At 42.2% G+C, this 12,970-nt stretch overlaps 1 protein-coding gene across 4 annotated transcripts in view; it reads right to left on the bottom strand.

The window, feature by feature from the left end:
• The window catches only part of nf1a (neurofibromin 1a), a 50,023-nt gene extending 39,095 nt beyond the window's left edge, over window positions 1-10,928 (bottom strand). For all 4 annotated transcript variants that reach the window (XM_084674010.1, XM_084674008.1, XM_084674009.1 and 1 more), the window contains exons 1-20: window positions 10,701-10,928; window positions 8,133-8,279; window positions 7,735-7,818; window positions 6,552-6,742; window positions 6,029-6,135; window positions 5,666-5,733; window positions 5,177-5,252; window positions 4,852-5,009; window positions 4,433-4,606; window positions 3,906-4,034; window positions 3,704-3,778; window positions 3,394-3,510; window positions 3,170-3,307; window positions 2,561-2,674; window positions 2,236-2,315; window positions 1,864-1,987; window positions 1,406-1,652; window positions 991-1,064; window positions 773-856; window positions 180-554 (exon numbers count right to left, since the gene is read on the bottom strand). In XM_084674010.1, the coding sequence (XP_084530136.1) occupies window positions 180-554; window positions 773-856; window positions 991-1,064; window positions 1,406-1,652; window positions 1,864-1,987; window positions 2,236-2,315; window positions 2,561-2,674; window positions 3,170-3,307; window positions 3,394-3,510; window positions 3,704-3,778; window positions 3,906-4,034; window positions 4,433-4,606; window positions 4,852-5,009; window positions 5,177-5,252; window positions 5,666-5,733; window positions 6,029-6,135; window positions 6,552-6,742; window positions 7,735-7,818; window positions 8,133-8,279; window positions 10,701-10,760 (2,622 nt within the window). In that variant the 5' untranslated portion in view covers window positions 10,761-10,928. The remainder of the gene's footprint in view (window positions 1-179; window positions 555-772; window positions 857-990; window positions 1,065-1,405; window positions 1,653-1,863; window positions 1,988-2,235; window positions 2,316-2,560; window positions 2,675-3,169; window positions 3,308-3,393; window positions 3,511-3,703; window positions 3,779-3,905; window positions 4,035-4,432; window positions 4,607-4,851; window positions 5,010-5,176; window positions 5,253-5,665; window positions 5,734-6,028; window positions 6,136-6,551; window positions 6,743-7,734; window positions 7,819-8,132; window positions 8,280-10,700) is intronic.
• Between the last annotated feature and the right edge of the window lie 2,042 nt (window positions 10,929-12,970).

Here is a 12,970-nt window from a genome sequence, read left to right on the forward strand (position 1 = left end):
ACACAGTTTAAAATGTAATAAGCAGGCCAAGAACAAATCAAATTAGACAGATTTCAGTCTTTACATGTTTAACCGACATAAATACTATGCCTGTTCTCTAAAATGCTGTACAGGTTGTATGGTTGTATGCTACAGAAAAACTAAAGATGGATGGGAAGGCGCCCCCTAGTGCCACTCACCAGGCCCTGCGTGTCAAAGAACCTCCCAATGCTGTTCTTGAGCTTGTTGAAGAGCATGGGGTAGAGCGCCGGGCTGAGCTCCAGACCCAGCAGATCTTTGACGTTGGTCCGCACGTGCAGGCCGACCCGCTCGTGCCCACACACCAACAGCGCCAGGAGGCGGTCCAGGAAGCTGCTCAGAGGCGTTTCATTGGAGGAGGCGGAAGAGGCGGCGAAGTTTGCAGACACCTCGCAGGACATCACGGAGATCATGGAGTGTTTGCGCTCTGTCATGGGGCCCATCGGTGGGCTGTAGGTGACTGGACCAGGGGTGTTGTGTTGCTGGAGACACACCCCACCCAGGGCACACAGGAAGCCGGTCATGTTGATCCACTCCTGAGTGAGAGGAAGAGACAAAAAGAACAAAGACCAGCTTTAGAAGACAGTAACCTTGGTCTGAAAATAGGAGAGCATGTCTGTGTAGGTTTAAGGTCAAGACCAGCATGAAAAAAGACGAGAAAAACATCCTTTCTATGCAAACTGTATAGATGTCAAATGAAGGTGAACATCAAGTCCATAGTGTCGGTAAATGAGGAACCTAAAAGCATTCTTACCTGACCATCCTCCACTTTGTTTTTTGGCAAGTTCAGAATCTGCTTGGTGGCCTGCTCCCATTTGGCATGCGTGTCTTCCCATGCCTGGGGATAGAACATGTCAACAGAACTGGAACTCAACAAACAAAACAAAGAATCTAAACGACAATCGATGATTCACCAAATCTCAATGTAACTGAACTGTGTGTACTGTATCAAGAACATGGTAGAATATGTACCTTAGTGTTTCCAGGGGTGGGGTGTTCGATCCTCCTCAGCAAGGCCATCACTCTCTTCTGTAGGGTGGAGCGGCCTTGAAAAGAACACAGTAAAGGTACAATGTTTATCTATACTTTAGTGTATATTTGTATTTATTAACCTTCACAGGATACTACACTGAATATAACAGTGACTGTACAATGTTTTTCTATACTTTAGTGTATATTTGTATCTACTAACCTTTACAGGATACTACACTGAATATAACAGTGACTGTACATGTCATCAATAGTCTTTTCTGAGATACCCGAGTTGGATTAGGAACTAGGAATTATAATCTAGGTGTCTATTTGGAAAACACTTTACCGCAGGATCATGTGGACTACACCTCCGAAACACAAGAAAATGCATCAATTTAAAATGAAAACAGCTTACTGGTCGCCATCATGTTGCTGACCGAGGCAAACTCGCAGAAGGTGGCGTAGTTGGGGAGGATGGTCTGAACTGGCACTTCGTCTGCAGAGCAGCGGATGTCAGCTTCCTCACAGAGGTGACGGAAGCAGGACATGGCCACCAGCACTGCCTCTGCGTCAGGGCTCCAGAGGAACAGGTAGAGGCACACCTCCAGCTTGGTTTGGGCCCTCCGGCAGATAGGAATGCAACTGCCATGGGTGGCACACTCCTGAACAAAATAATACCCATGTACAATGTACAATTTTTAAACCTAGAGACAAACATTTTGCACCTGCCAACAAGTTGATTTGTAGTGCCAACACCTTTGGGAATAATTAATCTGAAAACAACTGTCAGAACAGTGACATGCACAGAAAACTCGTCCTCATTGTGAAAAAGGTCTCACCCAAAACGAGACAGACTTGGTTAGGAGTACCCACCTTGTTCTTGAGGAGGAATTTGTTCCTGCGGATCAAGATCTCCCTCAGCCATTTCAGCACCTCAGTGCTGTTGACTAGCTGGTGACTAATCAGCTTATCGCAGATGGTAGACAGCACCTGGGAGCTACAAGGATGCCCAGAGTTGACGCCCAAGTGTCAGAAGCTTTTATATCAGCCAGTATCTCAAGAATGCTGCATCAATTATATCAACTCATGTTGAATTATTTTATGAATGCCATTTATACATTTGAGACAGTCTTTAAGGTTCATTGAACACTGACTTAAAATGCGTAATACAGTGTGTTCTCAATGCTTTTTTACAAGGTGGAGCTTCCCAAGTGAACGAGACAAGCGGAGGTAATCTGCTTGTACCTGATGTCCCAGAAGGTTTCAATTGGGGCATCAGGGTTCCACAGCTCAATGGTGTCTGGCTGGTGGAGGACTAGCAGAGCCTGAGGAAACAAAAGAGGAGGGACAGAAGAAGTGAAGAACAAAGAAAAAAGGAAAGGATGAAAAAATGGGTGATGAGAAACAGAGGTAGAGAGAGCCACGTTTTCTTTTTTTTTCCTCTCTTTCAAGCATTTGTCCCCGTCTCAACAAAAATGAGTAACGCCAACAGGAGAAACTGACTAAGCATAGGGCTAGGCATATAAAAGACAGAAAGAGTAAGAGTAGAAATAAAGAGTGGATGTCTGACCTCCATGGCCTCCTGGGAGAGCTGGGCCGTGTTGGCAAAGGGCACCAGCTGCACAAGGCCAGTGATGAGCTCCACAGAGCTGCTCTGGATCTCCTGAGCCTGCTTCCCTGGGTTCTACAGCAGACACACGAGCACAAACACACACACAGTAATCCTAGCCATTAATGTCAAACAGAATTAAAATAATTCCCTTCTAGAACACCTTCCAAGGAATGGGTCAATTTTCACACATGAAATATGACTTGAGCATCAGCACTAGCACAGCCTTGTATGATTTAAATTAATTAGTAAGTTGTTAATCCGAGCATTTAAACATTATAGAATAAACAGCTTTAGAGATGTTGACAGAGTAGACATGAAAAGGTGCAAACAAGCTCTGTTTGTATTTCTGATTCCTTCTTATTCCAGCCCAATACTGATATGAGAGAATAGGACTCAGATCTGGACTAAGATTCCTGATGAAACGCTCAACTCTAAGCTTTATCAGTTGGTGGTAAATTGAATCATTCCAAAAAGGATTTTAAAAGCATGCAATGGAATTGGGGATGGGTGGGGAGACCATCCAGTACTAAGGAGAATATCAAGATGTTTTAATTCCAGCAGACTCACATGCAGCATCAGTTTGGGGTCGGCGTGGATCAGCTTGACCAGGGCGAGAAGGAGGCACTTGTAACTGCGTGTGTCCAGCTCTGTGGCTTTCTCTTTGAACTTAAGGCTGGTGGTCATCCTGTCCTTAAACGTCAGACTCTGTCACAGGGGGAGACCGAAAGTAACTTTTTAGAAGAGCTAGACATTTTCAAAAGAAGCCAACAGGGTGTGTGTGTGTGTCGTACCGGTGCGTGTGTGTTGGGGCCTTGTGTCACTTTGCTCAGAGTCTCTGAAAACATGCATCTCAGTTCTCCAGAATAGCAGTACACAGCGTCTATCATCGGCCACCAATCCAGGTTGGACTGAGGGGAAAATTAGAAAACAGGTGGAAAAATATATTTAGATATATTTATATGTGATAAAAGAGGATTAAGTACTGTTCTGACATGAACAAATTAATTCCATTATGGTTATAGTACATAATCAATATTTTACAAAGTTGTTGTTTATGTAGCGTTTTTCTGTCTATTAAAAGATAAATAAATCCACAATTACATTGTTGATGATCCTGTGCAGAGAGTTGACCAGGACGAAGTGAAAGGTGGAGGGGGAGGAGGAGACCAAACAGACCTGTGAAGAAGTTTGTTCCAGTTGGTGCACAGCAAACACAGATGGTGCATGTGGAACAGCCATCAGGGTGTATTTTCTTTGTGGCATTTGCTGGAAATAGAGCTAAGTGTTGGAGGCAGAGGTCTACCTTAAAGTGCTGGTTGTTGTGGGGGTTGATACGGAAACAGGATACAAAGCAGTCAATCATGAGGTCCACGTCGGCGCTCTGGCTGCCCGCCCCCCGCGAGAAAGGCTTTGCTGGGTTGAAGAGCAAGGCCTGATGGGACAGGGGAGACACGTGACCTCAACACAACACCAAGTCATGTTAAATGCACATACATGGAAACTTGCGTATTTGAAAATAACAGATGGTCAAATTCAACAAATATATACAAATATCATACTTGTCCATTTTCCATTGGCACACATTACATTCAAAATCATTAACATAATTAGATTAACAAGTGTAGTGCCCATGATGCAGTCAATAATGAAGATATCCGTGACATATAAAGACAGATTCCTGGAATCATAGGAATTCCTGCCATCTCTAGCTAATTGTTCCACAAAAATCCCACTATAAAACTTGCACAGACACACAAAGACTCCTCGCTAGGGAAAGGTCTGGAGCGCAGTGCTTGTGTTGCCTGGAGGGCACTGGAGTGTTGCTCTGACCTTGAGGTCCACCACGATGGACTGCACCAAGACGAAGATGACAGAATGATCTTCCCAGTTGATGTAGGTGGAGGCCTTGCAAAGTTTGACACAAGCGATGGCCGCACTTTCCGTCAGTTGCTTGCTGCCACCCTGACCGGCTAGAGCCTTCCGTAAGCTGTCCATGAACAGCTTCTGTTGGAGGGAACAGAACCAGTCAGAGTCAGCATTCCAATAAATGTAACTTGACTAGATAACTGATTTTATATCAACAGCCAAGTGGAGTTTTTTTGCTGGTGTGTGTGTGTCTGAGTGAGAATAGAGAGTAGAGTATAATTTATTGATAAGTAAGTGAGTGAGTCATAACTGAAGAGGTGAGGATGGACTCTAAAAACAAGGACGTGTGGTCTCTGAATGCCCATGTCTATATATTCTCTCACTTTATTGGCCTTGCTCTCTTCCACCACCTCTCTGGAGATGGTCTGTGTGATCTCGGGACAGAGGACGAGGAGGATAATCTGCAGGGGCCACACTGCCGCCTTCCTCTTGGCACTTTCTGCAAAGCTGTCAACGAGGTCAAAGAGCTTCTCTGCAGCATCTGTAGCGGGGTGGGGGGGTAAGGGTTAGAAATAATCATTTCAGCTACTCAATACAGTCAGCTGCTGTATGTTCCGGGAAAGGGTACAACCACATATACGCCGTACTTTTTGTTCCGTAATGTGGTTAACAATACAGATCCATGATTATATATGGGCCGGTACTCACCAGCCATGTCTGTCTGTGGTCTTTGATAAAGTCTTGTGAACTCGTCAGGGTAGTTCTCTACCCAGTTCCAGAAAGCCTGAAGGAACACACAGACCTCACAGTTTTAATACAACAAATAACAACGTTACATAATAACCATTAAAAAGGGACTTCCTTTTTAGGGACAGATGGAAGCATTAATGTCTAAAAGCATGTGACCGAGTAAGGTTTTATGTAAAAGAAAGAACTCTGTAGATTCTGAATTGTTTTAAAAACACTTTGTGTAATTTATAGGAGGCATAAAGCCTGACAGTCATGATTTGTCTAAATCAAAACCAAAATAGATGAATTAAATCTTGTTTGAAAGCTTGTTCAATAAAGGGTTAGGGTTAACTTTCAAGTAGCCCTGTCCAACTGACATCAACAAAGGGAATACATATCTCCCCAGCAGGCGTCAGTAAAAATTACATGGTAAAAATATAACACCACAGATGTTGGTCTTCCCTTTACCTTTTCTAAACTGTTAATGACGGCAAGTTGTGCAGGTTTCTTGAGGGCTTTGAATTTTAGAACAGTTTCTGGAATACAGCAAGACAAAAAATAGACATATGTCTTTAAAGCATACTACCAGCACAATTACCAATACTTCATCAAGAAATACTAAGGACCAATTTCCCAGACAAGAATTTTGCCTTGCCTAAAGCAAGAGAATTCTATGAAGTTCTCCATTGAAAAAGTTTTGAGTCTAGGACTAGGCTTAATCCATGTCTGGGAAACTGGGCCAATGTTTCAATTAACTGTTAAACAAGCACCATACATGCATCTTTAATCAGGAGCATGTGCTGTGTAAGTGCTATGTGAGAGTGCAGCTACCTTGAAGCAGTCTTTTGAGCTTGGAGCAGTCCACATTGATGTACTGCATGAGCTCTATGTCATGGACATCCACTGTGTCTTCTGAGCACACCGTCAGCTCCTGAAGTCTAAGATCAAAGGAGGGAGACAGGATGAATCCTAGAAATAGCAGTTACCGCTAATCCAAAAAATGACAGAATATGCTTGATTAGGGTTTAAAAATCTGAAACAACTCCTGTGGGGACGTAGGAATAAAAAGGATTTAAAAAGAAGTAGCTTCCTGTAAGTAAAGATGGTATAGACATAATTCTTTCCCCCATGTAACGCTAACAGGATGTCGCAGACAGAGAGATACAAAGACAATGGCATGAGGCTGACATGAGCTCTACAATGGAGGAAAGCATGGCCGAAAAGCATTTGTGTGCTGAAACTGTATTTATGTTCTGACAACCTTTCCATGACAACAAAGACAGGTGAACACATTAAAGTGACTTCCTCCCTTTTTTTCTTCTTCTTCTTCCTTGAATAGCTAAGAGTTGGCTACCTGGTTGAGATACGGCTGAAGACAGCGTTGAAGTGGTTGCAGCTCAGGGAGAACAGCACCCCAGAGGCGGAGTTACGCAGCTCTGTGGCGTGCTGGTGGCCCTCGCGGTACGTGTGGATGAAGTGGCAAATCTCTGGGAGGAGTTGCTTTACCAGCATTGCCTCGTCCAGACGCAGACAGTCCTTAGATTGCTGTTCAGAAACAGTGGAGAGACAAACACAGGAATTAAGAGAGAAACACATGTAATTAAATACACATGTTATAATATAGAAGTGAAACGAAACACTGTAAGAAGGTGTCAATAAATAAAAAAATCAGTGAGCTCTGATGCCTTTAAGATTTCTCTCTCACCTTCCACATACTGAACAGCTATAGATTGATGGCAATAAAGTGAAGTGTGAAAATGCCACATCTCTATACCCCCAGTAACATTTTTCTATCATGAGCAAATTCACATACTGAGATAAATACCGTATATCAGCGTCCAATTTCAAGAGGATGACATCAATCCTCACAATTGAGACAAAATTATTGTGTGTGTGTGTGTGTGTGTGGGGGGGGGGGGGGGGGGGGGTAAAGAGAAAACTACATTGACCAAAGAAAGGGGAGATATTTAGGTGAAAGCCCACGTCCAGGACGAGAGCAGCTGGCATCCATCTGATGGCAGGTTCTAACGAAAAGCCAATACAGGAAACTCCAGATGATCCCCATTGGAGGATCTGGAGGCTGGAAAGCCCTAACTCAAGCAGAGGAAACACCTGCAATTGTAATCTTTTACCGAGGGGTCTTCGAGGCGCGTTTCAGTGGAGTGAGGGGGAGCGTGAGTGACGGTGGGTTAAGTGCATTACCAGAAGTCTCTGTCTGTCACAAGACTATCACCAGACTTCTGTTTTCTAGCACTTTCAAGAGGTTGGTGAGTTGTGGACAGTGCGTTTAGAGTTTTTAAGCTTAGTTTTATGGGAAGGTACCCTCTCTACAGACAAAAGGTTGCAGTCTGTAGGTATAGTATGGACATGAAAGTTAACATATGATGGCAGGAATAATATGACGGAAAAGACCAGCTGCATCTAACTGAGTGGACAGGACACTAGCACATTAACATAGTACAGAAGGAGTGCATATTTGTAATAACACATTCTCTTTAGGGTTTATTACAAGAGCAAAATCTGTTGGCAGTCCTCACCCCTGCCAGGCACTTCTTCAGTGTGTCCAGTATGATCAGCTGAGAGAGGTACAGGTTCTTCTCAGCCGTCTCGCCAAATATCCTCTGGAGAAAGATCGAAGAAAAAGAAGAGATTTATTCATTCTCACAACCCTTGTGTATTAGAGACGAGGCATGTGAACTAGCACAAAATAAGGACCCTTTGTGATGAGAAGCATTGTTTATATATTGTCTATATAAATCAGCTGTCTTCTAAAGTCATCTACAGCATCTTTTCTTTCAGTAGTACACACATTAAAAATGACACTTCAGCTGCAAAATGACTTGGACACTATACAGAGCACTGCAGTAATGGTCCACATTTTTTATAAATCGGCCTGTATATTGTAACAACTCAAAATATATAAGATATATATTACCATGTTGTTGACATTTTTTAGAATGTTGGTGAGGCCACTGATGACAAGAGAGAACTTGTACTTTGAAATGTTGATCAGGCATTCCTTGTTGTGCTCTGTGCTGACTCTGGTGTGGGTGTTTTGGATGTTCCCTGTTTTGATGGGAAGCTGGAGAAAAGGGACACAGAGAGAACATTTGAGTCAGCTCAGACTAGGATCTTGCCAAGAATCCAGTCAGAAAGAGAAAAGTTATTAATGAGTACAATTAAGCTAAATAGTTTTAAGTTAAGAGAATGGCAGTCGACGCAAATACAAGTTTGTCTGCATCTCTTTAAGATGTGTTGAGTCCATTGCCCAACCCAACATCCCACACAAAACACACTATACGAAGTGCCTGAGAGTCAGAGACAATGCCACACCTTGTTGGACTCCAAACCATTATCAGACTGGGGAGTGAGGACCAGGCCTCCTGCAGTTAGAGAACAAAGAAGTCCTGTACTATAACCATTCCCTCTCTCCCCACAACCCTAAGCACCTGTACACCAGGCAGCAAATATCCCACATACACTTGGCTACCACACACATGATGGGGCCAGTAAGTCTAGATGACGTGGGTAAGAGGGGCCCCTGTGAACTTGGCCAGCACTGTGGAGTCCTAGTTTGTGTCAACTAGAAAACACACCAGTGCCTGAGACAGTAGTACTAATGGAACATAAGTATTTCCCTCTTTTAGCCCATCCCATAAATATTTGTTTATATTTAGCACATTGGTATCAAGAGGGAAGCGTGTGCAGTCAAAAGCCCAACTATAAAGACACAGGTCAGAAAATAAGAAAACACTGAAAAGGTCTGGCATGACAACAATTACTACAAAAGTGAAAATGTAAGCAGAAGCAGGAGGCTTCATTTCCTGACACAACTGAGAATTTGAGGATGGAATTACCAGTATCCATAGACAGACAATTTAATTCTGAGCACCATTTGCACCCTATTGACAAACCAATACAAGCCCCTTCAGTGGGTTTCCAACTAAATGAGCTTAACATGAGAGGTGGATAAGTACACTTTCATTTAACTGTAATGTTCCAATCTGAGCCAAGCTGCTTATCCTGGATAAAATTGCCACTTGGTGGTTGAAACTAATGACCAATGCCCGGCTAAGAGTGTGCAGATATTTCCTTTCAAAAGACAGGAGGATACAATGGACTATTTAACAGAAACAGGTGCCAAGGTTTTGCATTAGAAGTAGTGTTGTGGGAGAAATCAACACTGTAGAATTGAAGCTTTTGACAAAGTTTGGGTAGGAATGGGGGAGAGATTTTTGTGCAAAAAGACTTGAGCTATTGCATCGATGTATTAGTCTCTGGTCACTTGCCAAACAGTGAAGAGGATGTCCCAAGTCAGGTTAAGAAAAAAAATGAATCTTCAGTGGCTGAAAATATGTTAATTAAACTTGTGCCAAAACAGCAGTAAGTGACAATGAGCAAGGATCATTTTCTTCATTAGTCACAGTGCATCAATGATTCAACAAAAAAACAATTTTATTGCAATCATATTGTGTTTTTTACAGGCTGTCAAACCCATTCGTATACTCTTCACTAAACAGTTACCTACAAAGCTCAAAACTGCAGAATGGTCAGTACTTGACACCGTGTGGTCATCAGTTAATGCTGAAAAAGAGCAGGGTCTCCCACAACAGAAAGATCAGTACATAGCCTATGTCTCGAGTTAGTAGAAAAGATACAAAACATGTAGCTTGTTATTAAAGGCCTGGCCTCATGAAGGCCAAAGACGTGAAAGGATCAAATTTGGGAGTGTATTTCATGAAATACTATGGCAAATAAGCTCGCAGATCCGTCTAGTCCAAAGGCTAATGAAATACTGCATGACATGTAACCATTAATATTATTGTAAAACTGTATTATCCATTACTAATAAGTTGGATGCGTTCTAGACATTAAATCGAATGACAACACGAAATGTTACATCATTTTCTAAAGGTTTAAATATGTTTTTTTTTTTTTGAAAGACACAGCATAGCTTGAGGTCTGCATATTAAGGCAAATATAATTATAATTTTTTGTTGTGCCCGTAATTTGCACATGCGTGATTACTTTGAAGCTTCAAAGACAATAAACAGAATTATGAGGGTCTTGCAGCTTGCAAGCCAAATGATTTGGAGTCACGCCTCGATTGTTGACAGAGTCTGGTTAGCTATAGTTGGCTAGTACAACACAGCAAAGGAAGTCAGTGACACTTCACATTATCACGCACTTAATCCCTTGTCGGTTTAAACTAACCAGCAAAAGTATGGTGCGGTGCTTATTCTCCCATTTCAACAGTATTTTTTTGTTTTTGCATGATACTAATGTAAATACGACAGGACGGTTATCCTACCAATCTGCTAACTGCTAGAACTGTTTCTGCATTGTTTGCAAACAAGCGTGCATCGTCTCAAGACAGTAGTTTGAAATGAAAGACAAACTGGGATTCACGTGCTTGAAGAGTCATACGATTTAAAAGTCAGTTGTTACAATTGCAAGCAATACGCTTCATCCAAGTTAGCTAGCCGGCCAGTGTTCAGCTTACCTGCTCATCGAATCTATTAATCACGGCCTGGACCCATTCCACTGGTTTATGTGCCGCCATGGCCGGGCGGAAACTGCGAATGAGTTATTGGAATTCCAATATGTATTGCACGTCCCTGTCCAATAAGAACTTAAACCGATTCCAAACCGCTGTCGGGTAACGACAGAACGGGTTGGTTATTTTCCCCTTAAAACAGGCTTTACCATGCCGCCGCCATGACACACACCGGAAGTCTTCCCAGTGAAACTGATGAGAGTAGAGTTCACTGCGCGTGCATTCTAGCATCTGGATCTATCTGGATAGGAAGATCGCCCTGGTTGTCGGATCAGTCTGCATGAAAAGTGGAAGGACGAAAGTTGAGGTTTATAGTTTTTATTGACGCTAGTCTGAAAATAGCCTTAACTATAAAGGTCAAGTGTAGACACACTACATTAACATAATTTGTTTACTCCACATAGGCTACCTACAACTTTTAGACGTCCATGAATACGGAGGCATTTGGGCCATCGTGAAACTGTAAACATTGGCAGGACAATTAGCTTCATTAAGCCTGGTGTCTGCTTCAATGCAGGCGTCTGCGTAGGGTCCGCGAACGCCGCACAGGCTACGTGCACCAGCTCAAAAATCTCGAAGCGCGTACCTGCGCGTAAATACGCGTAGTCAAACTGCAGAGCCGCACAAACGATGATTGGTTTGATAGGAGAGGAACGATGATTGGTTAGATAGGAGAGAGGGAGGAGTTACATAGTTGTGATTTCCGGTGTTGTGTCCTTAGATGAACCCCCACCTGGAAAAGCACCCCCTCGTGGGAGGCGCGCACAAACCACTCGAATCAAAAAGTGAATGATTGTCTAGATATTGCAAACAAACGGAGGGGACAGTTGTCTCACATTGTTATTTTTTTAATTAAGAGAATTGGAAATATACCCCAGCAATGATGATTACCAATGGAACTTTATTTTGTTTAGCAGGTGTTTTACATGACTCTTAACAATATATAGGTTTAAAGGCATTAGTTTTTAATGCAGTCAGCCTGCGCATAGGGTGGCTATTAGGCAGGTCGAAAACAACAGCATGATCCAGAATATCAGCTGTCCTGAAAACAGACCAAAGGTTCTCATGCCTATAGCCTCCAAAAAACAAGAAAAACCTCTATCAACATCAAATCCTTATTTAAGATAGGAAATATTACTCTTACTGTTTAAGTCAACCAGTGCATAGTGCCCGTGATAAAATTGGTGGCACACACAGATTCCTAGAATTATAAATAGGGCACAGTGCCCGCGATGATGTCGGACAGAGACACACAGATTTCTGGAATAGTAGATAGGTGCAGTGCCCATGATGCAGTGATCAAATGTATTCTCGGTGGTTTTGGTACGATATTTCTCAAATCACAAATGTATTCTGTAATCTCTGAAATACTTATTCAACCTCCACATACAACCCAAAAAGGGTTCAGGAGTGGTTTGAGGAACACATCAAGTTCAAGGTGTTGACTTGGCCTACAAATTCCCTAGTCTGCGTAGTCTGCCTGCCACAAAAATGATAGTGTACAGTTTCTAAATATTTAGAAACATTAATAAACAGTATTATACTCTTTGGAAGTATTCTGAAACACTAATATGTTTAAATAAGCTATACTTCCCTGTTAAAATTTTGTTTTAAGAGTTACTATGCATTTTCATGTTGAATTCACTTTGCTAATTGAGTTGTTGATTTTTTCTGATCAGACATTTCCCCTCTTCCGTGACTGACCAATATGACATCTAATTGACAATCATCATATTCACATTCAAAATAAATCAGACACCATAACAAGAAGGGACTTTTGGAGTGTCAAGTCATTTCAGCTCTTTATCTCTTTATGGTTTACTATTCACGACGCCCTTGTACTCTATTCCTTCATGTGTCTTTGTTCTAAAAATGTTATCAGATTTGAGATTGCAATCAGACCTCTGAAGAGAAGGCAGCTCATTGTCTTATGAGAGGAGACCACAGTCTGCATCCTTCTATCCAACTGGTACATATTTTCACCTGTCAGTCAAAGGAAAGGCATTAATTTCTTATTTCATCTACGTCAGGCCTTCATATGGCCAAACCATGAGTGTTGGATCACATAACATTTCTGCCATTGTTCATCATGTCTGTAGACAGTGTCCCTTTGTTTTAAAGGTCATTTCATAGCTTTTTAAATGTCACATATCAGGGTTGTTGTTGAGGAGCCTTTTACTTGGGTCTTTTTATGTAACAGGTAGCAAGATAGAGGG

Source organism: Hypomesus nipponensis, chromosome 15 (genome assembly GCF_054491055.1).
Source record: "Hypomesus nipponensis isolate SF chromosome 15, ASM5449105v1, whole genome shotgun sequence".
Lineage (NCBI taxonomy): Eukaryota > Metazoa > Chordata > Actinopteri > Osmeriformes > Osmeridae > Hypomesus > Hypomesus nipponensis.